Genomic DNA, 23,400 nt, shown 5'->3' on the forward strand with positions numbered 1-23,400 from the left:
CCCTGTGCTCACCGCTCTCTACACAGATCAGCTGGCCGGCTGACAGGAGGACATCGCAATGCTGCAGGTGACCGGTGAGTAGACCGTACTTATTCACTGCCCCCCACGCCGATGATGATGCATGGGGAGCAGTGAATATAGCCGCACATGATCCCTCCAGGCTGTAGTTACCAGGGGTGATCACGCGGGCCGGCTCTTTACTATGCGCGTACCCCCCGCCCATCATCCCATCCACCTTTTTGAGATAGTTCAGTTTGCGACCCGAACGACTTGATCTGATCCCCAATGAAAGTCACTAATTGGGCCGTTCAGGTCTCCACCCACATGCAGACAGCCATAAACAGATCACTTCTGGGGTGATGGGGTGATTTTCCTTTTTTTTTTGTTTGGTGCACACTACATCCAATCACTGCTGTTGTTACCCCCAGTACGAGCCATTCAAACACTGCAAGCGGCTCACTATAGGCTGAGCATCGAGTGTACAAAAGCGCAACAATGCTCATGCGAGTGGTTTGCATACGTAAAGCACCAGAACTCCAAACCCAAACACTGTTTTTGTAAAGTCTGTATTCGGTACAAACACTGAACACCGAACCTCGGGTTCGCTCATCTTTATTCATGACTTTTCAAAGGGGACGGCAGAGAAAGACGCTTTCAGGCAACTCTGGCAGCAGCTGATCTCCTGAATAACAAAAGGGTCAAATGTTAAAATTTAGACTATCTACCCCATGATCATTTATCGGGGAAGGGGGGTGGGGGCGAGGCATCAAGTGTGTTGGCAGATCCCACAAATATCAATGGGTTCAGACTTTAGTGGGGCCTTTAGTGAGTAGACATGGAAATGCCAATAATTGTCAATGTGATGCAATAGTATCTTTTGTTTTCTTAATTTTATTTTTATGTTAAAATAACATATATTATACAGATAACGGAATTTAAAGGACAAATAACGATGATTCTTTCTGTCTTTTTTAGTGAAATTGCTGAGATCAGAACATATGATGGACTTGTTTAAAGAGGTTCACATCCAGGTATTTTTTGAGAAAGGAGTTTGTAATCCCAAGTGCAGAGATTGCATGCAACAGGAACAATGAGAGGAGACTGAGATAAAATCCAGGGATCCTGTTGAAAAGATATAAACACAATTACTTGGATCTCGAAGAAACTTCAGTGTAAATATTACTTTTAAATCATGTAATTTTCTATATGTTAGGATGTGCATTGAATCCTCAGAGATAATCACAGCCTTCACAGTAGGAAATAATACCAATGGCATATAGTTATTTAGCCAAGACTATGCCTGTTAGTGATCTACATGTAGGGCATATCTATAGGATATCCATAAAGTGGTCTTCAAATATTTATTTTTATATAGCGCTAACATATTCCGCAGCGCTTTACTTAAATCAGGAACACTGTCCCCATTGGGGCTCACAATCTAAAGTCCCTATCTGTATGTTTTTGGAGTGTGGGAGGAAACCCACGCAAACACGGGGAGAACATACAAACTCCTTGCAGATGGTGTCCTTGGTGGGATTCGAACCAAGGACCCCAGCGCTGCAAGACTGCAGTGCTAACCACTGAGCCACCGTGCCGCCCACCGGTCTTCTGCAGTTGGGCTCCCGTACACTAGTTCCCCAAATTCTGGCTCAGGAGGCTATGTGATAAATGCACGTTATGGACATCTGGAATATGCCCATAAGGTACTCCTATTTTATGACTGATAACCTTCAACCAAGACAAGCCATTAGATTATAAAATAATATTGCGGAACAGTCCAGGTAACAGCACTTCCTTTGTTACCTGGAATGTATTTTTTTACCAATATTTATTTTTTGTGACCTACTACTGAAAAAAATGCTGGCATGAAAAAAGTACAAATAAAAGGACCCATGTAAAACATTTACGTCATAGACACAGGATATGTCATAAATCTCTGATATACACTGTGTGCAAAATTATTAGGCAAATGAGTATTTTGATCACATGATACTTTTTGTACATGTTGTCCTACTCCAAGCTGTATAGGCTTGAGAGCCAACTACCAATTAAGTAAATCAGGTGACGTGCATCTCTGTAATGAGGAGGGGTGTGGTGTAATGACATTAACACCCTATATAAGGTGTGCTTAATTATTAGGCAACTTCCTTTCCTTTGGTAAAATTGTGCAGATGAGAGATTTGACAGGCTCTAAAAAGTCCAAAATTGTGAGATGTCTTGCAGAGGGATGCAGCAGTCTTGAAATTGCCAAACTTTTGAAGCGTGATCACCGAACAATCAAGCGTTTCATGGCAAATAGCCAACAGGGTCGCAAGAAGCGTGTTGGGCAAAAAAGGCGCAAAATAACTGCCCATGAATTGAGGAAAATCAAGCGTGAAGCTGCCAAGATGCCAAAGTATCAAGTATTTGTGAAGTGTAAAGGAAATGATATATGATTTTTTAAATATTTTAAAATATAAATCTGAATATTGTAACATGCATTTGTATTCAGACACTGTAGTCTGATTTCCATAAATAAAATTCAGAGTGACCAATTGCCTCCAGAAGTCATTTAGTTACTAAACTGAGACGACCTTTGTGTAATTTATTCTCAGTATAATTACAGCTGTTATATGAAGGCATCAGAGGTTTGTTTGAGAACATTAGGGATCAAACCACAACATAAAAAGCAAGGAACACGGTAGACAGGTCAGGGATGAAGTTGTGGAGAAGAGAAAAGCAGAGTTAGGCTATAAAAAAATAGCCCAAACTCTCAACATCTCACAGAGCAAGATTCAATCCATTATCCAAAAATGGAAGGAGTATGGCACAACTGCAAACCTACCAAGACATGGCTGTCCACCTAAACTGACATTACAAGCAAGGAAAGTACGAATTAGAGAAGAAGCAAAGAGGCCCATGGTCACTTTGGAGGATCTGCAGAGATCCACAGCTCAGGTGGCAGAATCTGTCCACAAGACAACTATTAGTGATATACTCCAGAAATCTGACCTTTATGGAAAAGTGGAAAGAAGTAAACCTTTTTTTGAAAGAAAACTATAAGACCCCCGTTTGCAGTTTGCAAAAAAACATTTAACAGAAACGGCTAGCAGTGGAAGAAGGTGCTCTGCTTAGATAAGACCAAAGTTGAATTTTTTTTTATCTAAATGCTATGTGTGATGGAAAACGAACCCTGAACATCACCTTGAAAACACCATCCCCACAGTCACACATGTTGGTGGCAGCATCATGCTGTGGGGTTGTTTTTCTTAATCAGGGACAGGGAAGGTGGTCAGAGTTGATGGGAACCCATTATCGGCTGCAAGAGACTTGAGATTGGGATGTAGGTTCTCCTTCCAGTAGGACAACAACACTAAACATACTGCCAGAGCTATAATGGAATGGTTTTCATCAGAGCATATTCATGTGTTTAACATGACAGTCCAGACCGAAATCCTATTGAGAATCTGTGGCAAGACCTGAAAATTGCTGTTCACTGATGCCTCCATCTAATCTCACTGAAGTAGAGCTGGTTTACAAAGAAGAATGGGTAAAAATTTCAGCCTCTAAATGTAGAGATATACTACAAAAGACATGCAGGAGTAAATGCAGTGAAAGGTCATATGAATCATGCTTGGGTGCTCGGTACTCGTTAAGAGCAGTTGGATGCTTAGCTGGGTGCGACTTAAACACCCGAGAATAATGGAAGTCATAGGGAACTCAAGCATTTTTCTGGAAAAATGTTTGAGTCTGCCATTGACTTCCATTATACTCGGCACTCGAGCCGTGCCCATCCAAGTGTCTGCTTTTAATGAGTACCGAACAACCAAGCTTGGTTGTGCTAATAACTAGTTTTCACTGGAAAACTTATTAAATTCAGCTTTAATGTGGAGAGGAGAAAAAGGCACCGACAGACACCTCTGACCCTATTAGGGAAGAGTTAGAACTAGCCAGTTCCATCAAATTTGCAGGTTTAGATGATTTCTTACCAATGTATATGGGCCATTTAGGCCTTTTCTCAGATGTAATGTGACAAAGAAAAACCCGCCCTCCCTCCTGCCGGAAATGCTCTGCTTTTGGCTTTGTGTATGTGGGTGGAGCCCTGAACAGGCCAATCATTGACTTTCCATAATGCTCGTTACTTGCTTTGAGCTCGTCCGAGCTTCTCACCAGCTCGAATCGAATAATGAGCATTTTAGTGCTCGCCTATCACTAGTAGTATGTGTAAAGTTACAGCTGTATAGAAATATATGTTTTCACATCAATAAGTAATTACCTGTCATTCGCTGCTGCTACATAACCTCTGAAGTAGAGATGACGTGCAAATATATACAGTAAGCCCAAAGCTGCCGCCACTTCTGCAAAATAAGAAAAAAAAAAACACCAATCTTAAAGGGAACCTGTAGGCGTTCTGACCTACAAGCAGCAGCCTGTGTGAGCTGCTAACTCCTTCCTACCCATCACTGTGTTGTAATATTGTGTAATATAAAAGTAATAAAATAATGTTTTATATATATATATATATATATATATATACCCTATGTAAATGATAGTGTCTCTAGCCCCATGGTCTCATTGCCCTGCGGGAGTCTACATGCTATCCATGGTATCACGCCCCTGTGGGTGTGATACCATGGATATACATCAGTGACGTGAGCGTCCCTACTTTAGAATCTCACGTGCATGCTCTTATCATTCTCGCTGCCTCATCCTGACGCTTACTTCTTGGCTTCTGACGCGCACTGCGCATGTCCGAAACCGCAAGTGTGGCGCTCCTGACCTGGTCAGGCACCACTGAGTACTGCACCCATGCTGGGGACAGTACAAAACAGGTAATCCAGAAGGCTGACCGAGGTGTGACTACACAGGCGCATAGTGATCAGGTCTCACACATTTACCCTTGAGAGGACCCCTGGGGATCCCAGGAGGGGGCGAAGCCTCCATCTCCACTCGAGGGGTGGAGGGGGCGAAGCCTCCATCTCCACTCGAGGGGTGTGGTAGAGAGCCTGGTTGCTAGGTGACGTAGGCAAGAACAGGAGAGGAGGGAAGAGTGAGCCGAGGACAGTTGAGTGGTGAAGTTCAGGGAGGGCAGAAGCAGACCCTGTAGCTCTACACAAGGCTGACAACGTACGCGCAGTGACTACCAATGGGGGAGAACGGTCACCTGGGAGTGCTGCCCGAAATCCACACACAGCTAAAGAGAGAGCAACGGAGTGGAAAGTAAGGAGACTGTCAGGGAGAACCAGGCCCAAACGGGTAGCAGGTCCCAGTGCAGGGATAGATTCACTTTTCCTTTGCCAAACCTGCATGAGGGGGCACTTTACACCCCCAAGACAACACCACAGAGTCCGCAGCCACGTAGCCAAAGTTAGGGCCCATAGCTCACAGGAGGCAAGCAACCGGAGTGACCTGGTCCAGGCTACAAGCAAACGGGCCAAAAAGAAGGGGAGAGAGGCACCAGCAACTTCCCTGGGCGACCCCAGCAGGGCTTCAAGCAGGGGTTACCCCAAAACACAACGAGCTAAGGAAGGCGAGTTGGTAGCCACCCTCATCAGTCAGCCTGAAGGACACCTGGTTCCAGCCTGGTTCATCCCAGCTACGCCCGGGTTACTCACCCTGCCACCATCAGTGAGTAAAATCCCTGAAAGACATCCTGCTTGTGCGTGTGAGTCATTCTGCGACTTGTAGTTCCACCCACCTACACGGGACCCTGGGGCATGCCTCACTCTCAGGAGGCCATTACAACTGACTGCACCTACCATCAGCTCCAGGCACCCCTAACCTGCAGTGGCGGTCCCCATTGACCGCAATTCTGAGAGTGGCGTCACGACAATCAAAATAGAGGATTTCCTACCTGTGACGAGATCCAGCCGCGTGGAGTCCCTGAAGGTAATGCACCGCTGCACCGACACCGAGCCTCGGGGCCCCACACAAGCGTCTTCTGAGCATGCGCAGTGCACGTCAGAAGCCGACCAGCAAACACCAGGATGAGGCGGCGAGAATGGTAAGCGCGCGCACACGCGAGGTTCTAAAGTAGTGACGGTCACGTCGCTGTTGTAAATCTATAGTATCACACCCACAGGGCGATGAGACGCCCATGGGTCTAGAGCCAATATCATTTACATAGGACATATGAAAGTAATAAAACATATTTTATTACTTTCATATTACACAATATAATAACACAGTGATGGGTAGGAAGGGGTTAGCAGCTCACACAGTCTCCTGTTTGTAGGTTAGAACGCTTTGTTGACCTGACAGGTTCCCTTTAACTTCTAAAAAGCTGGTCAGATATCTATCATGTAGGCTTGAAACATGTTGAAACTTATCTGCACACAAAGTAGTAGTAGTATATGTAAAAAAAAACACAGGGTACTTAGTTACCACTATTTTGATCAAAAGAGTGTAAAAGCCATCCCACCACAAGGTGTACACAATCAGAATGGCCCCTAACTCTACCATCTCACCTCGGTAAGTGTCAGCAGGCCTCAAAATAGAGCTGGACCTGGACCTGACTGTGTTTTACACCTGCCTCTGTAGAGTTAAATAGACTGCCCCCCCCAAATGTACCAAGTAAAAGGAGCTGAAGCTAAACTGAATCCATAGGCCAGCATGTCTGTTAGTATAAGTGCAAAATGCTGGTGCACATTCACACTGCGGCCATTAACAGACAAAACCTTTAATAAACACAATGAATATATACCCTTCAGTAAATAAATAAGTAATAGTTATAAATTTAAAAACCATTGGGCACTAAGTTAACACTATTTTACTTTAACACTATTTTATGTTAACACTATTTTAATTTAAAAAAAAGACATCCTACAGGGACAAGGTGTACCCAATCAAGATGGTTTCTAACCCATAGAGACTATGTACCAGCAGGCCACTAAATAGATGGACCAGAGCATGACTTGGACCTGACTGTGTTTTGCACCTTACTTGTTTACTCACTGGAGGGTATCTATTCATCAGGGGCTGGCTAGGTCAGGGGTCAGATAGGTATATAGCGGGCTTGTCCCCACAGCTACTGTTTAGAGCCAGTCGGCCACCTGCTGCGTTAGTGGCCAACAGGGGGAGCACCATACCTATAATTACAGTATAGCAGCTTGCCTGCATCAGAACATAGAAGACACTGCGCCCATGCGCCACAGCATTGCTGTATTTAGCAGAAATCACAGTCTTCTATGAGACTCCTATGTTTTCCTATGAAAACCATGGGCTGGTTTTCATAGGAAAATTCTGAAGACAGTCACAGGGATCTTCAGCAGACCATTGGCTGTCATGACAACCCAGTGGTGTCGCGAGTGCGCCAATGAGGGGATAGAACGCCATGCCCCTGTGCCGGCTTTCGTTAAATGCCACTGTCAGAGATTGACAGAGGCATTTAACAGGTTAACATTCATTGTTTTAATAGCCAGTATGGAGATAAGCTCCACCAGCTGCTGTTAGAGGCCGGTGAAGGCTGAATAATTCAGCCTTCTGCTGCATGGACCGATGCGGGCTTGCCATGAGAGCACACATCAAAGGCAGGGAGATGACTTATAACGGACATAGTCTGTCATAAGTGTTTAAAGGGTTAACTTACAATGATGTTATGTTTAAGAATCACCGGTGCATGCTGGGATAGTCAAACAGGACATCATCAAGGAGATGGGTACTGCGGTCATTTCTTCAGTTGACTTCACCACCCTGAAATGAAGCGTTCCCACCTTGAAATGAAGCATCATCAGTGATGTTTCATGGTCTGGTCTGGTCCCTGCTCTACTGAGCATGTGTTGATTGTCAATTCAGATGCATGCTCAGTATGCACTCCCTGCGCACAGTGCTGGAATACTTTTAATGTGCAGGGATAGTGTGCTCCCTCGCCAGGTCTCATGAGGAGTTATGGGCCGACAAGAAATTGACAGAAAGCAGCAATCAGGAAGAGCAGAGAACAATCCTACTTCTATTTCAAACATCACTGATGACAGGGCAGTGCTGTCCATTTTGGTGGCTGGCTTATCTTCGTTCTCCCTACTCACTGCATTCTCTCCTTTATAATGCGCACTGTCACTGCGCATTCAAAGGAATATGGCACTATTTGCAGGGAATGCAACCAGCATGTGGAATTGATAACCAGCACATGCTCAGTAGGAGAAGCCCAGCTCTTAAAACGGTCATTGATGACACTTCTTTTCAGGGTGGGAAGAGCAGCTGTGGCAGTGACTTCAGCCCCGGCCCTCTGATAACATCCTGTCTGAGTATCCCGATGTGCACTGGAGAGTCTCAAACAAAACATCTTTGGAAAAAAAAAGAAATCAACAGTCAGTAGAGAGGGAGCGGTAACTCGTATTGTATAACGGTAATATTGTATATGGACTGTTGGGTGATTATGTGCTATGGTCAGTGCAGTCCAACATTAAGTTGTATTAATGTGTTTGCAGCTGTGCATCTGTGTGTAATAGTGTACTGTGGTGTGAGAATATGTGTGGTATCATGATAACATATTCTGATGTTTGGGGTACATTACCTAAATCTGTAAGGCCTCTGGCCTATCTGCATTAGGGAATTCCAGTTGTCTTTTTCTGTTTTAGGAACAGATAAGTAGAATTAATGGGCAAAGCCAGTCTGTTAATAAGGCCTCATTCACACATCCGTGTTTGAACACATACATGAAAAAATGTTACCGTTGTCATCCGTGTTTTGTTCAGTTTGTCGTAAGTGTAAGCTTCGTGTGTTCGTTTTCACCATCAGTCATCAGTGTGTTCACAGATGGATAAGTGAATGACAAAGCTTCTCCTGTACTGTGCAATGTTAAATACGGACAACACACATATTACACACTGATGTCATCCATGTACTGTACATGTTTTTCACAGACCCATAGACTTATATTGGTCCTGTTCTTCTGTGATAAAGGAAAAAAACAGACATGGCAATAGCACCATACATTATAATGGGTGCAACAAGGATGTCTGAATGAGGCCTTCCTGACACAAACAGCAGTGCAGGGGTTCTCCGCTTTGCACATCAGTGCCACCTGTCTGTTCCTAAAATAGAGAAGACATTACGATCTGGTTTTGGCTGAGCATATGCATTTGAAAAAATAGAAATGAGGTAACCAGAGGCACCGCTGAGCCATTGACTGTGGCAGTCAGATATAGTACAGCAATGCTCTAGAAGATTAAGCTCGGTGTGGTGTATTTTTTAAAATTAATTTTAAATGGGGGAAAAATTTAGTGATTTGAACTTTTATATTTTTGTTGTATTTTTCATATCATTCTTTTTTCACTGTATTTGTTAGTTCCCTTAGGGCAATGTTCCTCAACTCCAGTCCTCAAAGCCAACCAACAGGGCTTGTTTTCAGGATTTCCTTAGCATTGCAGCGGTGTTGGAATCATCCCCTGTGCTAAGAAAAGTCCTGAAAATGTGCACTATTGGCGGTCCTTAAGGACTGGAGCTGAGGAACACTGCCTTAAGGGACTTGAACCTGTTATCATCTGATCATTTTTATAGCATAAAGTCACAGTCTCCTATGAACGCTATACATGGGCTAGCTTTCACAGGAGTACCGTCATGACAGACACAGTGGTCTTCGGCAGACCTCTGACTGTCATGGCAACCCATTTGCATCCCACAATCGCATTACTGATGGGGACATAGAATGACGAAACCCTCTGCCAGCGCATGTTAAATACTGCTGTCAGATATTGATAGTGACATTTAACAGGTTAACAGCAGTGGGCATAGCTCTGCTCCACCCACAGTTGTTAGAGGCAGATGATGGCTGAATATCACAGCCGTCATCTGCCAGCAAAGATATAGGGTCAGCTTGCGAGCCCGCATCAAGGTCAGGGAGCCGACATATGATGTAACCGTATTACATATCAGGAAGAGGTTAAAGATAGGCAGCGGCAAGATGTGGGCCAATGTTGTATGGTTGCCCTCAGACTAAACTTTACCAGCCAGCTGCTGCTATTCATTGTTTTATTCTAGGTTTTGTCTGTTAATGGCGGAACTGTGACTATGCACCAATTCATCGCACTAATTATACTAAAAGGAATACTGTTCCATGGTTTCGGTTTAATCTACCTTCACAGCTTTATTAAAAAAAACAAATCAGGCATGTTAAAAATCACTTTACAACTCTGTTTTATTGGAATATAATTGATGGGCTCTTAATATTAGCTTCCCAGTCTACATCTCACATAGGTGGTGGACGCTCCATCTGTCTTAACCCCATTGCACGAAGTGAGGAACAATAAAGGTGGCTGCACATGAGACGGACTATTAATTCATTTCTATGGAAACTCCAAAACAAAACCAGGTTTGATCAGCAATTGTTGGAGCTCCTGTAAAAATAGGAGGAGAGAAATGTGCATGTTCAGCCTTCTCGACACACCTGGCACCTCAAAGATAGGTTGGACCTGATTCTATGGGAGATATATAGCACATTGCATGTGCAAATTACCACCCAGCAGAAGCAAAAGCGTCTTACCACGAATTGCTGCAGTCTTGCAATGTAGTTTTTAGACATAAAAAAAAGTTTTCTTAGCATATTTCAACTGTGAAAACTGCATCGCAAAATAAAACACAGTAATTGGCTGCACAACACATTTCTGCTATGTGTGAACCCAGCCATAAATACAGATTTTTTCAAATAGGAAATAACATCACATTACCTTCGTAGAAGAATATGCCAGCAATCCATAGAACAACCAGGAATATTGGGAAGAACTCTACACAGTTCTGTCTGCAAATCAGAGAAATCGGCCGTCAGCTGTAACATATAGGGCTTTACTGGAATGTTAGAGAGAAACTTCAGGAAATAAAACGTTCCCATTGGAATTATGTATTACTATATATCTAGAGAAGTGTGGTGGGTATCACTGATGACCTTCTCGCACCTCATTGTAAGCTTATCGTCAAGGCTTATGTAAAAGTAGCACAGCCATCTTGTGAAGTTGTCAGCCATAAGTATCTGTAGTATGGATTATCATATCTTCCTTTTACAATATAACAGAGGCAGACTGCATCTCATGACAAGTGGGGTATTCTTCTCTAGTGTCATTACATTTCTGAGCATACACAGTGCCTTGCGGAGGCCCCACATAGGCTTGATCTTAATATGTACAAATTGCACAAATATACTACTGATACACATAGAGCGGTATAATAGTAATACTATCTAAATTGGGTTACAGTGGGAATCAGATTTTCTGTATTATAAAGTGACATTTTAGAGAGCAATATTGGATCAATACATCATACATCCAAGATATACTCCTTGTTACTTACACATAGAATCTATGGACAGTTTCCAATGAATTTATTGGTCTTTACTAAGTTCTTAAAGTATTGAAAATATACTAGACTAATGCCAAAATACATAACTAAAGTTTCAGGGGTCTCGACTCTCTACTTCTCTGCATTAGATTTCATTCAGACGTTCGTGAACACGGATTGCCGCTCAGTGTTTGGTCTGTGTTAGTTTTAACCATCGGAGTTTCATTTTTTTTTTTCATCAGTGAAAATTACAAAAGAGACAAATCTCCTATCCATAGAAATGTTATCATGGACAGCACTATGTCAATCCCTGATTCCATCCATGTGACTTTTACAAATCCTTAAGGGTACTTTACACGATGTGACATCGCTAGCGATTGCTAGCGATGTCGAACGTGAAAGCACCTGCCCCCGTCGTTCCAGCGATATGTGGTGATCGCTGCTATAGCGAACATTATCGCTACGGCAGCATCACACGCACATACTTTGTCAGCGACCTCTCTGTGACCACCGAACAATCCCTCCCTCAAAGGTGAGGTGCGTTCGGCATCATAGCGACATAACTGCGGCGTCACTAAGCGGCCGGCCAATAGAAGTGGAGGGGGCGGAGATGAGCGGGACGTAACTTCCGCCCACCTCCTTCCTTCCGCATTGCTGCTGGAGGCAGGTAAGAAGATGTTCGTCGCTCCTGCGGTGTCACACATAGCGATGTGTGCTCCCACAGGAACAACGAACAACATCGCTACATACGAGACAACGATTTTTGGTGTTTGGACGACCTCTCCAAAACCAATGATTTTTGTCTCTTTTGCGATCGTTTAAGGACGCTTGTACGTGTTACACGCTGTGATGCCGCTAACGACGCCGGATGTGCGTCACAAACACCATGACCCCAACGATAATCGTTAGCGATACCGCAGTATGTAAAGCACCCTTTAGACTTGTTTGGATAATTTTGATCCAAGACTCAGATAAAAAAAGGAGTCACTGACTTCATTTTAACAAAGCCAAAGCACTCGGACTTGCAAAAAAAAAAAAAAGAATACGGACATGTGATTATAATAGGTGTCTGCTTCTTAAAAAACACTTATAGGACACACATTAAAAATGGATGTCTTAAATGAGGTCTTACGGAAAGTATATGGTTGATTCTCTCTCACTAAGTGTATCCAGCATGGACATATCCAGTGACATTCGGCTCCAGATGTCTTCACCATATAATTACTGTGCACGAAATGTCCTCTCAAATTCTGGATGACCAGTGACTGCCGGAGGCATTATCTTATGCTTCATCCTGGATTTCCCCACAAGTCTGGCATAGTATCCTGGCACAAAAAATAATGAGGCCTGAGTGAACGTCAACTACATTATTTGTGCATAGATAAAAATGACGATTGTACTGGAGCCACCACCATTAAGGATGACCTACCAACACAAATCTAGCATCCATGTAAACCGTCATATTTTTTAGTAGAAAACAAACATGACTCCAATGAAAGCCTTCATAATAAAGAGTTAAGGGGGCTTTACACGCTACGATATCGCTAATGCTGAGTCGTTGGGGTCACGGAATTTGTGACGCACATCCGGCCGCATTAGCGATGTTGTTGCGTGTGACACCGATGAGCGATTTTGCATCGTTGCAAAAACGTGCAAAATCGCTCATCGGTGACATGGGGTTCCATTCTCAAAAATCGTTACTGCAGCAGTGACGAGGTTGTTCCTCGTTCCTGCGGCAGCACACATCACTCCGCGTGACACCGCAGGAACGAGGAAGCTCTCCTTACCTGCCTCCCGGCCGCTATGCGGAAGGAAGGAGGTGGGCAGGATGTTACGTCCCGCTCATCTCCGCCCCTCCGCTTCTATTGGGCGGCTGCTCAGTGATGACGCTGTGAAGCCGCATGGACCGCCCCCTTAGAAAGGAGGCGGTTCGCCAGTCACAGCGACGTCACCGGGCAGGTAAGTATGTGTGACGGGTCTGGGCGATGTTGTGCGGCACGGGCAGCGATTTGCCCGTGTCGCACAACAGATGGGGGCGGGTACCCACACTAGCGATATCAGGACCGATATCGCAGTGTGTAAAGCGGCCTTTACACTACTATGTGTTGACATCTGAGTTCAGACTCCATCTCAGATTCTTTTATGGTAAAATGATGGTGACGTTGATGGAAGTACAAAAAGTCTCCTTAAAGTCAATAGGGTATGTTAGGCAATGCGTGAGTGTCTGTTATGTGCAAATCAAGCATTGCCGTTATTTTGCTGGTTTTATGACAGAACTGAAATACAATTGCAGATAAAACCAAAGCCTATGATGTTTGTTTGTTGAAACCCATGTGCGCACGTTGCCTTTTGTTGTGACCACAAAGATGCAGCGTTTTTGTGCGTTTTTGGCAGCTAAAAAATACACAAAAACGCACTCGCGGTAAAAATGCATCCAAAAAGCGCATGCGTTTTTGCGCATTTTTTTGCTGCGTTTTCGTTGCTGCCTTTTCTCCAATGCACTGCATGGGTGAAAAACGCTGGCAAAAACGCAGAAATAATTGACATGTTCCATCTTTGTGGTCACCACAAAAACGCACCAAAACTGCACTGTGCGGACAGCAAAAATGAAAATTCATAGACTTTGCTGGGGATGCAAAGTCATGCAGTTTTTAGACCAAAAACGCACCCGAAAAATGCACAAAAACGCTGCGAAAAACGCATCATGCGCACATAGCCTTAGACCTCTTGTGCTTTTCTATCTTTGAAAATATCTCTTCAGCTCACCATGATAATGTACAGTACAGACCAAAAGTTTGGACACACCTTCTCATCTCTAGAACAACTGTTAAGAGGAGACTTTGTGCAGCAGGCCTTCATGGTAAAATAGCTGCTAGGAAACCATTGCTAAGGACCGGCAACAAGCAGAAGAGACTTGTTTGGGCTAAAGAACACAAGGAATGGACATTAGACCAGTGGAAATCTGTGCTTTGGTCTGATGAGTCCAAATTTGAGATCTTTGGTTCCAACCACAGTGTCTTTGTAGAAAAGGTGAATGGATGTACTCTACATGGCTGGTTCCCACCGTGAAGCATGGAGGAGGAGGTGTGATGGTGTGGGGGTGCTTTGCTGGTGACACTGTTGGGGATTTATTCAAAATTGAAGGCATACAGAACCAGCATGGCTACCACAGCATCTTGCAGTGGCGTGCTATTCCATCTGGTTTGCGTTTAGTTGGACCATCATTTATTTTTCAACAGGACAATGACCCCAAACACACCTCCAGGCTGTGTAAGGGCTATTTGACTAAGAAGGAGAGTGATGGGGTGCTACGCCAGATGACCTGGTCTCCACAGTCACCAGACCTGAACCCAATCAAGATGGTTTGGGGTGAGCTGGACCACAGAGTGAAGGCAAAAGGGCCAACAAGTGCTCAGCATCTCTGGGAACTCCTTCAAGACTGTTGGAAAACCATTTCCGGTGACTACCTCTTGAAGCTCATCAGGAGAATGCTAAGAGTGTGCAAAGTAGTAATGAAATCAAAAGGTGGCTACTTTGAAGAACCTAGAAGATATATTTTCAGTTGTTTCACACTTTTTTAAGTATTTCATTCCACATATTTGAAGGCATCAAAACGATGAATTAAATGTGAATCTACAATTTTCAGAGTCCTGAAAATAAAGAAAACTCTTTGAATGAGAAGGTGTGTCCAAACTTTTGGTCTGTACTGTAGATAGTTCTCCACATTTTTGTAGATTATTTCCCTTTATGCTTTTCTTTTACAAAATATCAAGTGTAAAATATGTACATTGTACCCGGTCTTACTAAGAAACTGTCTCATTTATGCATTTAAATTTATATAAAATCACAAAACCCATGTACAAGCTGTATGATGGAAACTTGCTAAACAAAGAATCTGGGAAGGTGTGGTATTACTATACCAGATGTGTCCACTGTGTGGCATTGCTTAGTTTAGTTTTATTGAGATATATCAAACTGCATACAAAAGTATATACACATAGCCTTTATATAAATATAGAGCTCAGCACAAATGAGTACACCCCCTTTGAAAAGCAAGATTGTAATCATTATCTCACTGGACACAAGCACAATTTCCATAATTTCATAGAACATTTGTTTTAAGCCATATTTAGACAGTAAGGTTAATACTATAACTTTCATTACAAAATCTTTAGTTTTATTCAAATTAATTGATCTAAAAATGGATATACCCCACATCAAAAAGTACTACATTTAGTCTTTTATCTGACCTCCATGATTTGTAAGGACAACACCAAGTCTTCTATGAAATGAACATGTTGGTGACATTGCAACATCTATCGCTTTTCATTCTTCAAGTACGACCTCTTTTAGAGCCTGGATGCTGGATGGAGAGTGATGCTCAATTTGTCTCTGTAGAACTCCCCATAGATTTCCAATTTGGTTCAGATCCAGAGACTGATCGGTCTCCCTTTAACCAAACTTACTCCTCTCAAATCCGTTCTGAATGCCGCAGCCAGGGTTGTATTTCTATCTGGCTGCTTCACCAATGCCTCCATCTAGTGCCAGTCATTACACTGGTTGCCCATCTGATACAGAATAAAATGCAGACTTATCTCACTCACCCACAAAGCTCTTCACAATTCTGTACCACCTTATATCTCATCCCTCATCTCAATCTATCACCCTACCCATGCCTTTCATTCTGCAACTGATCTAAGACTAAAGGCGGCGTTACACGCTACGATTTATCTCATGATATGTCACGGATTCCGTGACACACTTCCGTCATCGTTAGCGACGTCGTTGCGTGTGACACCTACGTGCGACTCTGAACGATCGCAAATAAGTTAAAAATTGTTGATCATTGACACGTCGTTCACTTTCAAAATATTGTTGATCGTTTGGAACGCAGCAGACATATTGGTACGTTTGACACCCTGCAAACGACGAACAACATCCACACGACCGCCTTGGGCAAACAATATATCGCTGAACAATTTTGCATCGCTTGTGAGATCGTTACGTGTGACCGCTAATAAACGACCTATGTGAGATCTCGGCAAATCGTAACTACGATATGGGCATGTCACATCGCTAATGAGATCGTCAGATTAATCGTAGCGCGTAAAGCGGCTTTAAGGGTATGTGCCCTCGATTAGGACTCACTGCATCCTGGGTGCAGCGGGTAATGATGTGCGGTGCCGCGAGTCTCCTCCGTAGGACAACGCAGGAGACCGCAGCTGCTTGTACCCACAATCAGTGTTCAGTGGCCTTTTTATGTGCTAAGAGTCTCAATTCTTAGGTTTATATCTTTAACAGTAATGTATGTCCAAATGCCTATATTCATTGTTTGCATACCTTAGCGTCTCAGAGTGCAGTTGTATATTTGTTAGTGTATATTTCATGTTCATTTTGCACCTGTTCACATGTGTCTGTTAGGAAGTGGCGATTTTTCATTTTCTATTAGAAGTAATGCATGTCCAAATTCCTATATTCAGTGTTTGCATACAGTATTCAATGTTTGCATCTCAGAGTGCAGTCATATAAGTTAAAGCTGGGAGCTCGGCAGGGTGAAAGCAATGCTACATCAAACAGTATGGACTAGAGACAACATAGACGGTAAAAGTTCACCCATCAGTGGCCATTTGAATGCCTGTTTACACAGGCAGACTAAAGTAAACAATGTGCGCTAGATCGATGAGTGCCATGGTTCTCATCAGTGCTAGTTCACGGGGATCATACAGTGCCGGGAATGATGATCTTTTACACTTAACAATGAAAGAGAGTTTTACAATTATCTTGCACGATTTTCTCTCACTGTAAATGCCCCTTTAGATATTGGACTCTGCCTTAGCATATATCGACCCTTTGCCCCAGGCAAATACCAAAACCGTGTCCTTTTGACACAAAGTAGGAAAGTTTGTATCTATGTACCTTGTCTGTACTACTTTCCTAAATGGGCGGTTATAAGACAAAAAAACATATACTGCATGGTATTATTTTTTTAATGGTAGTCAGTGGGCAATGTTTCCCACTGTACGCCTGTACATTAGCATACATTTCAGCATTCTGACAACATGGAGCACAAAAACAGCTTTCCATTGGATAGTTTCTTTCTAAAATGATTATTGATTCCCTTGCTATAAAGCTTTTTTGGGAAATACACTCATCTGAAATCATTTTTCGTCTTGAATAGATGCTGAGATGAACTTTAACTTAATTACCCTACTTTTCTGTACTAAAATACATTTGGCAAAAAAAACTGTTTTTTCAGGTTTTACAGGTTCAGGTCAGTCTGCCCATAACAGATTAAAAGTCACATGGGTGTATGTAGGAGATAAGTTCTGCAGCCTTTCAAGGGGATCGGTCCTTTGTACATGCACCTGATTTGTGGTCAGTATGGTATAGAGGGGGAAGCTGAACACAATGATATATAGGGTTTTGGGAAAGGATACAGTATAATCTGTATTTTATCCATTGAAATCCCTGGTGATTGGACACATGAGTCCAGTGGGCGGTCTTAGCTGTATCCTGGTAGAGTATTAGTTTTTGGCCTGGGCGATGTACACACTGCAGCCCATCTTTAATTTTTGGAGGATATTTATTCCTCTTTTTGTTGCTATTTTTATATTTAGTGTAGGGACCTACAAGCATGAGGTTCCTGTGACGAGGCTTGTAGGCTTCTGTTTTTATGGCCATAAATACTAACTAAAACCTCATTTGTTTGTACAGGATACAGCCAGGCCCCTTTCTGTTGGGCCTTGCATTTTAGAGTTTCTGTCCCTGCATGATACACAGGTGGGTTACGGCTTGGCAGCCCGCCTGATCTAATAGTATGGGCATCACTTAATAGGCTGCGGGCTTGTGACTGTGTATCTGCAAGTGTGAACAGTACTCTATGCAAGCCACTAGTGTGCAGTTTTATCATCTAGCAATCGCCTCCCCTCCATTCCATGGAAGTGTGTGTGTGATTTGCTCCTCCTGCACCTGTGATCCCTCCACTTAGTGGGGATTTAACTGTATCCTGGTAGATTATTAGTTTTTGGCCTGGGCGATGTACACACTGCAGCCCATCGTGCTGTAAGTAATATGGTCTTAACAGTAACAGCTATCTCTATATGCACAGTCATACTGGGAATCCTGACAATCTCTGAGCAGCACAGCCCACTGGACTCATATACATATGTAACGCCCTGGGCAAGCCAGGGGTCACAGGTCACAACATCACATGCACCCCACATTCCCTGCAGGTACACCAAGGCTAACCTAAAATCCTTCTTGCCTTCCTCCAGGGGCTGATGCCACACCAGGGGGTGGGCCAGGCGGTTGGCTCCACCCACCGAGGAGTTCACAGCCCTGGAGGTGGGAAAACCAGGCAGATAGAGTTTGGAGTTTGAAGAGATGAGTTTAGAGGAGTGAAGTAGAAGGAAGTGACAGAAAAGGAACAGTTAAGCAAGCCTGAAGTTAGTCCGGGTGTGTGCCCCGGACTGAGACAGCAAGGTCAGCAGACGGCGGTGATTGTCTGTAGTGGGACTGCTCGGAGGTTGCTGGAAGGACCGCGGACGGGTGGTGACCCGGCGGTACCGGAGCAGTATACGAAGAACAGTCAGCACCAGGGCAGGGGCCTTTCGGATCCCGGCAAGGCTAGGAGTCGCCATAATTTGCCAAATCCGTCAGTGAAGGGGACGTCTGTCTCCCAACAACCAAGTCCCGATTGAAGGCAACAGCCCGACCGTTAAGGGGAGACATCACCACCGCCAAGGCACCCGTTTCCCAGGGCCAGGGCCTGCGGGCAAGAGTAGAGCTCCTTCGGCCCAGCTTGAAGCCGAGGAGTGGGTAACCGGTGGGAACCCATCGCTACCAAAAGGACTTTACATAGGTGCAGGGAAGAGACCGTCACCGCTAACTGCAGGGAACCGCAACACCGTAAACCATCCGAGGGACCCGTCCAACCAGCTGTTTGTTTACCGAGAACTGTGTCGTGTTTACTGGCTGAGTGAGTACCTCCGTGCCGTGCGGCACAACGCTGTCCCTGCGCCCCTGCACCTCCACAGGCCCCATACCCGCCTGTCCACCATACCAACCCCATCACTGGGCCCCGGGATCACCAACCCCTACCCACGGAGGGGCAAAACAACAACTGGCTGCTCCATACCATCATTCCCGGGTTCCCCAGCCAGAGCAGCGGTGGTGTACCCTCAATCACCACAACCGTGGGTGGCGTCACGGACAATAAACTATCCCCACAACCAATCCCCTTTCACTCACGGGCGAGGAGCGCCGCTAGAGTCCCCAGGATCCGGCCCACCGCTCGAGCCACCGAGCAGCAGCAGGCCGCAGCAGCAGCGGCAGCCGGACCCGAGCAGTGGGAGAGCGCGGCGTCCCCTCCTCCGCCCGCGACACATACAATCACCAGGAATTTCACTAAACAAAATACGAGTTTTACTGAAATTTTCCCTCACAAAAATGAATAAAAATCTCATCAGATAACATTTGCAATATGACAGGTTCACTTTAAGAGTTCTTAGCACACTTCTCTCTTTGGTTGTTGCTGACATTTCCTTTGTGACCAGGGAAATCTAGAAAATCAAATTACACTGGTAATGATAGAGTTAAAAATTTCAAAGCCTGCAGACATCAAAGTTACTTACCAGTGAAGTACATTGTATGTGGGTTCACATTTTTGAGGAATTTAATCAGCAAAAGCAGACTTGAAAATGCAAATAATGGAGTAGGCCATACATCAGGAAGCCGTAAGGTGCTATATACTAGTGAGCTCAGGTACAGGCTTAATAAGATACAGTATATACACTTCACTTACCATACTGATAGGCAGAGAGAAGGGAAACCACAGCAAGGAGTACGATTTCAGACTCCGCACTCATGGTTTAGTGATTGCAGATTCTTCCTTTGCAACTTTTACAGACCAATATCCGCCTATTCAGAGAGGCACTCCCACATAGTAAACACTAATATACATCGCCTCTAGAAGCTGCAGCTTTTCCGGTTATTATACAACTACATGAGAAGATGCAGTTTTCCATTTCACCACATGCGATCATTCTACAGCTAAAATCACATAAATGCATCATTTCAATATAGGAAATAATAGTAATGTTCTGTTCATATAACAGTAGCGACAACATAGTCCACAACGCCGGAAGCAGCTGAATACCGTAGTTACTACCGTTTCAATAAATTTATGCCCATATAATGGATTACATATTGCATATTACTTTAATGAAAGTTAAAGGGGTCGTCCCATATCCAAGATCCTATCCCAATATGTAGTAGGTGTAATAATAAAATTAGCAAATACCTCCAATTAGAAATGTAGTATAGTTACAGTGCTGGCCAAAAGTATTGGCACCCCTGCAATTCTGTCAGATAATACTCAGTTTCTTCTTGAAAATGATTGCAATCACAAATTCTTTGGTATTATTATCTTCAAAATTAGCAATAATACCTCAAGCACCCCCAAAAAGGAGTAATAATCAAATAGCAACAAGGGGTACTTGCAAAAAAGGGCAAAAAGACCTAAAACATAACTTTAATAAAGTGTTCATTAATAAGTGATTACTCACTGCATAAAAACGTGAAATAAAAACTAAAAAATGGACCAGTAGGCCTCCAAGCTCAAAATGGGCCTATCTGGTACATCTGGCACATCAGACCAAAACATCCCATAATAAACACACTGAGATAGAAACTAGACAAAGTGGTTTAACCCCATTACGACAGCCTTACGGAAATAAACGGCGGCAGAATCAAGTCCTTATTCTGATCTGCCATCTATAAACAGCGGTCAGAAAAAGGTAAATAGCGCACCCCAGAGTCAGAAAATCTCCGGGGTTTCAGCTACCGGGGGTAGCTGAGACCCTGGAGATCATGATTCGGGCCGGTTTTTCCGGTCCCCGCTCACGTGATCACAGGTATACACCGTATACCGATGATCATGTTATAGTAAATCACAGCACCGGTAAACAATGATTTATCTTCCATCTGGCATGATCAAACATGTCAGCTGGGAGATAAATCTCCTTCCCCGTTCCCCTCCGGTCCCCCGGGGTCGCCGAAGTGCCCCCCCCAACCCCCTCCCGAAAATCCAAGATGGCGGCGCACACAGCAGCGCACCATCCCATTTCCTTTGACTTCTGTCGCATGTGCCATCACACATGCGAAAGAAAACTCCTCCCCAGGCCCTGCCAGGTCACCCCCTATTCCCCCCCAGTGTCTCCCGGTGTCCCCCGTACCTGTCGGAGCGCTGATCCCCCGCGGCCCCCTCCTCCTTCACAGCAGACGCCGGTCACATGTGCAGAGCGCGGCTGTCAGCTCAGCTTCCTGTGTCTGACTCAGAGACGCTGGCTCACTGCACGGACTCTGCAGCTGTGACCCGGGGAGCGTGGGTGCAGATTCTTTGCACCCACTCTCCTCAAATGGAAGGTCTGCACTCTTAGAAAATGGGGGACACGTTCCCTGAACATGCCCCCCATATTCTAGAAGATCGTGGGACTTCGAAAATGGCTTACAGGAGATTTTTTTTTTTCTTTTCAATAAATTCGTGAAAGAGGGATGGTTGGGGAGTGTTTTCAAATAAATTTTTTTTTGTTGTCAATTTTTTTTTTATTACTGTCAATTAGTTATGTCTGGTATCAAATAGACGCCGTGACATCACTAATTGCTGGGCTTGATGCCAGGTGACATTACACATCTGGTGTCAACCCCATTTATTACCCCGTTTGCCACCGCACCAGGGCAACGGCATGAGTTGGGGCGAAGCGCCAGGATTGGTGCATCTAATGGGTGCGCCACTTCTGGGGCGGCTGCGGCCTGCTATTTTTAGGCTGGGAAGAGTCCAATAACCATGGCTCTTCCCACCCCAAGAATACCAGACCCCAGCTGTCAGCTTCACCTTGGCTGGTGATCTAATTTGGGGGGACCCCACGTTTGTTTGTTTTTTAATTATTTTAAAAATTTAAAAAAAAAAAACAGCTTCGGGAGCCCTCCAAATTGATCACCAGCCAAGGTGAAGCTGTCAGCTGTGGTTTGCAGGCTACAGCTGTCTGCTTTACCCTAGCTGGCTATCAAAAATAGGGGGGACCCCACGTCATTTTTTTAATTATTTTTTTTTCTTTTTGGGCTAAATACAAGGCTAGGCACTCTTTAGTGCCACATGAAAGTCACTGAAGGGCACCAGGTTAGAATATGCAGGGGGTGGGACGTTATATTGGTTTGACATCTATCCATTCATCCATTGTAGCATTTTAGGCTATGTGCCCACAATCAGGGTTTGCAGCGTTTTGGGCGCAGAGTGTTTTCCCTGTGTCCATAGAGTTGTGTTGTGCAGTAGAAGCACAGTGGAAGGATTTTTAGAAATCCCATGCCCACTGTGCTTCTTTTCTCCACAGCATACACTGACGTGTGGTGCAGGTTCCCGAGCCTCAGCATGTCAATTTATGCTGCGGAGACAAGAGTGTTGTCTGCAGGTAGCATAGAGCTCCACAGCAGCCTGAACCCAAATCGTGGGCATGGGCAGCTGCGTTCTCCCGTGGACAACACTCACATCTCTGCAGGAAGGCTGACGCTGTGTACTAGACGCCGTGTCGGTGGATCATGGCCACATAGCCTAACAGTGAGAATATTGTTGCTACAGCAACATTTTTGTGAAGTACCTGTAGAATCAAAATACTTACTATACTCCTGAATAAAATCCTTGAGGGGTCCAGTTTCCAAAATGGGGTCACTTGTGGGGGGTTTCTGATGTATGGTACCCAAGGGGCCCTGCTAATGTGACATGGTGTGAGCAATTTATTTAAACTTTTCCAAAATTCAAATGGTGCTCCTTCCATTCCAAGCCCTCCCATTTATCCAAACAGAGATTTTTTGCCACATGTGGGGAATCCCTGCTCTCACAAGAAATTGAATAACAACCTGTGGGAACCATGTTTTGTTGTTGCCTCTTGAAAAAGTGAGAAATTTGATGCTAAATCAACATTTTTGTGAAAAAAAATGAAAATTTTCAATATGGCAACCTAAGCTTATCAAATTCTGTGAAGTGCTCGTGGATTCAAAATGCTCACTATACACCTAGATAAAAGCCTTGAGGTGTCTTGTTTCCAGAATGGGGTCACTTGTGGGGGAGCTCCACTGTTTAGGCACCTTAGGGGCTTT

General features: G+C 44.2%; 1 protein-coding gene across 1 annotated transcript; it reads right to left on the minus strand.

Annotated features, from left to right (window-relative positions):
* Nucleotides 1-873: 873 nt before the first annotated feature.
* On the minus strand, nucleotides 874-20,170 carry LOC142291375 (microsomal glutathione S-transferase 2-like). Its single transcript, XM_075335850.1, has 5 exons — nucleotides 20,051-20,170; nucleotides 12,473-12,572; nucleotides 10,644-10,714; nucleotides 4,256-4,337; nucleotides 874-1,122 (listed from the first exon to the last, which is right to left on the minus strand). The coding sequence occupies exons 1-5, from the start codon at nucleotides 20,112-20,114 to the stop codon at nucleotides 990-992; spliced, it is 450 nt and encodes a 149-aa protein (XP_075191965.1). The 5' UTR covers nucleotides 20,115-20,170; the 3' UTR covers nucleotides 874-989.
* Nucleotides 20,171-23,400: the final 3,230 nt, after the last annotated feature.

This window comes from Anomaloglossus baeobatrachus, chromosome 1 (assembly GCF_048569485.1).
Source record: "Anomaloglossus baeobatrachus isolate aAnoBae1 chromosome 1, aAnoBae1.hap1, whole genome shotgun sequence".
In the NCBI taxonomy this organism is placed as follows: Eukaryota; Metazoa; Chordata; class Amphibia; order Anura; family Aromobatidae; genus Anomaloglossus; species Anomaloglossus baeobatrachus.

Excerpts from the sequence above, each read along its gene's own strand:
- LOC142291375 (XM_075335850.1), bottom strand. The coding sequence starts at position 20,114 with ATGAGTGCGGAGTCTGAAATCGTACTCCTTGCTGTGGTTTCCCTTCTC. Across the intron at positions 10,715-12,472 it reads GAGAGGACATTTCGTGCACA|ACAGAACTGTGTAGAGTTCT; the intron begins GTAATTATATGG and ends TCTGATTTGCAG. Across the intron at positions 1,123-4,255 it reads GTAGCAGCAGCGAATGACAG|GATCCCTGGATTTTATCTCA; the intron begins GTAATTACTTAT and ends TCTTTTCAACAG.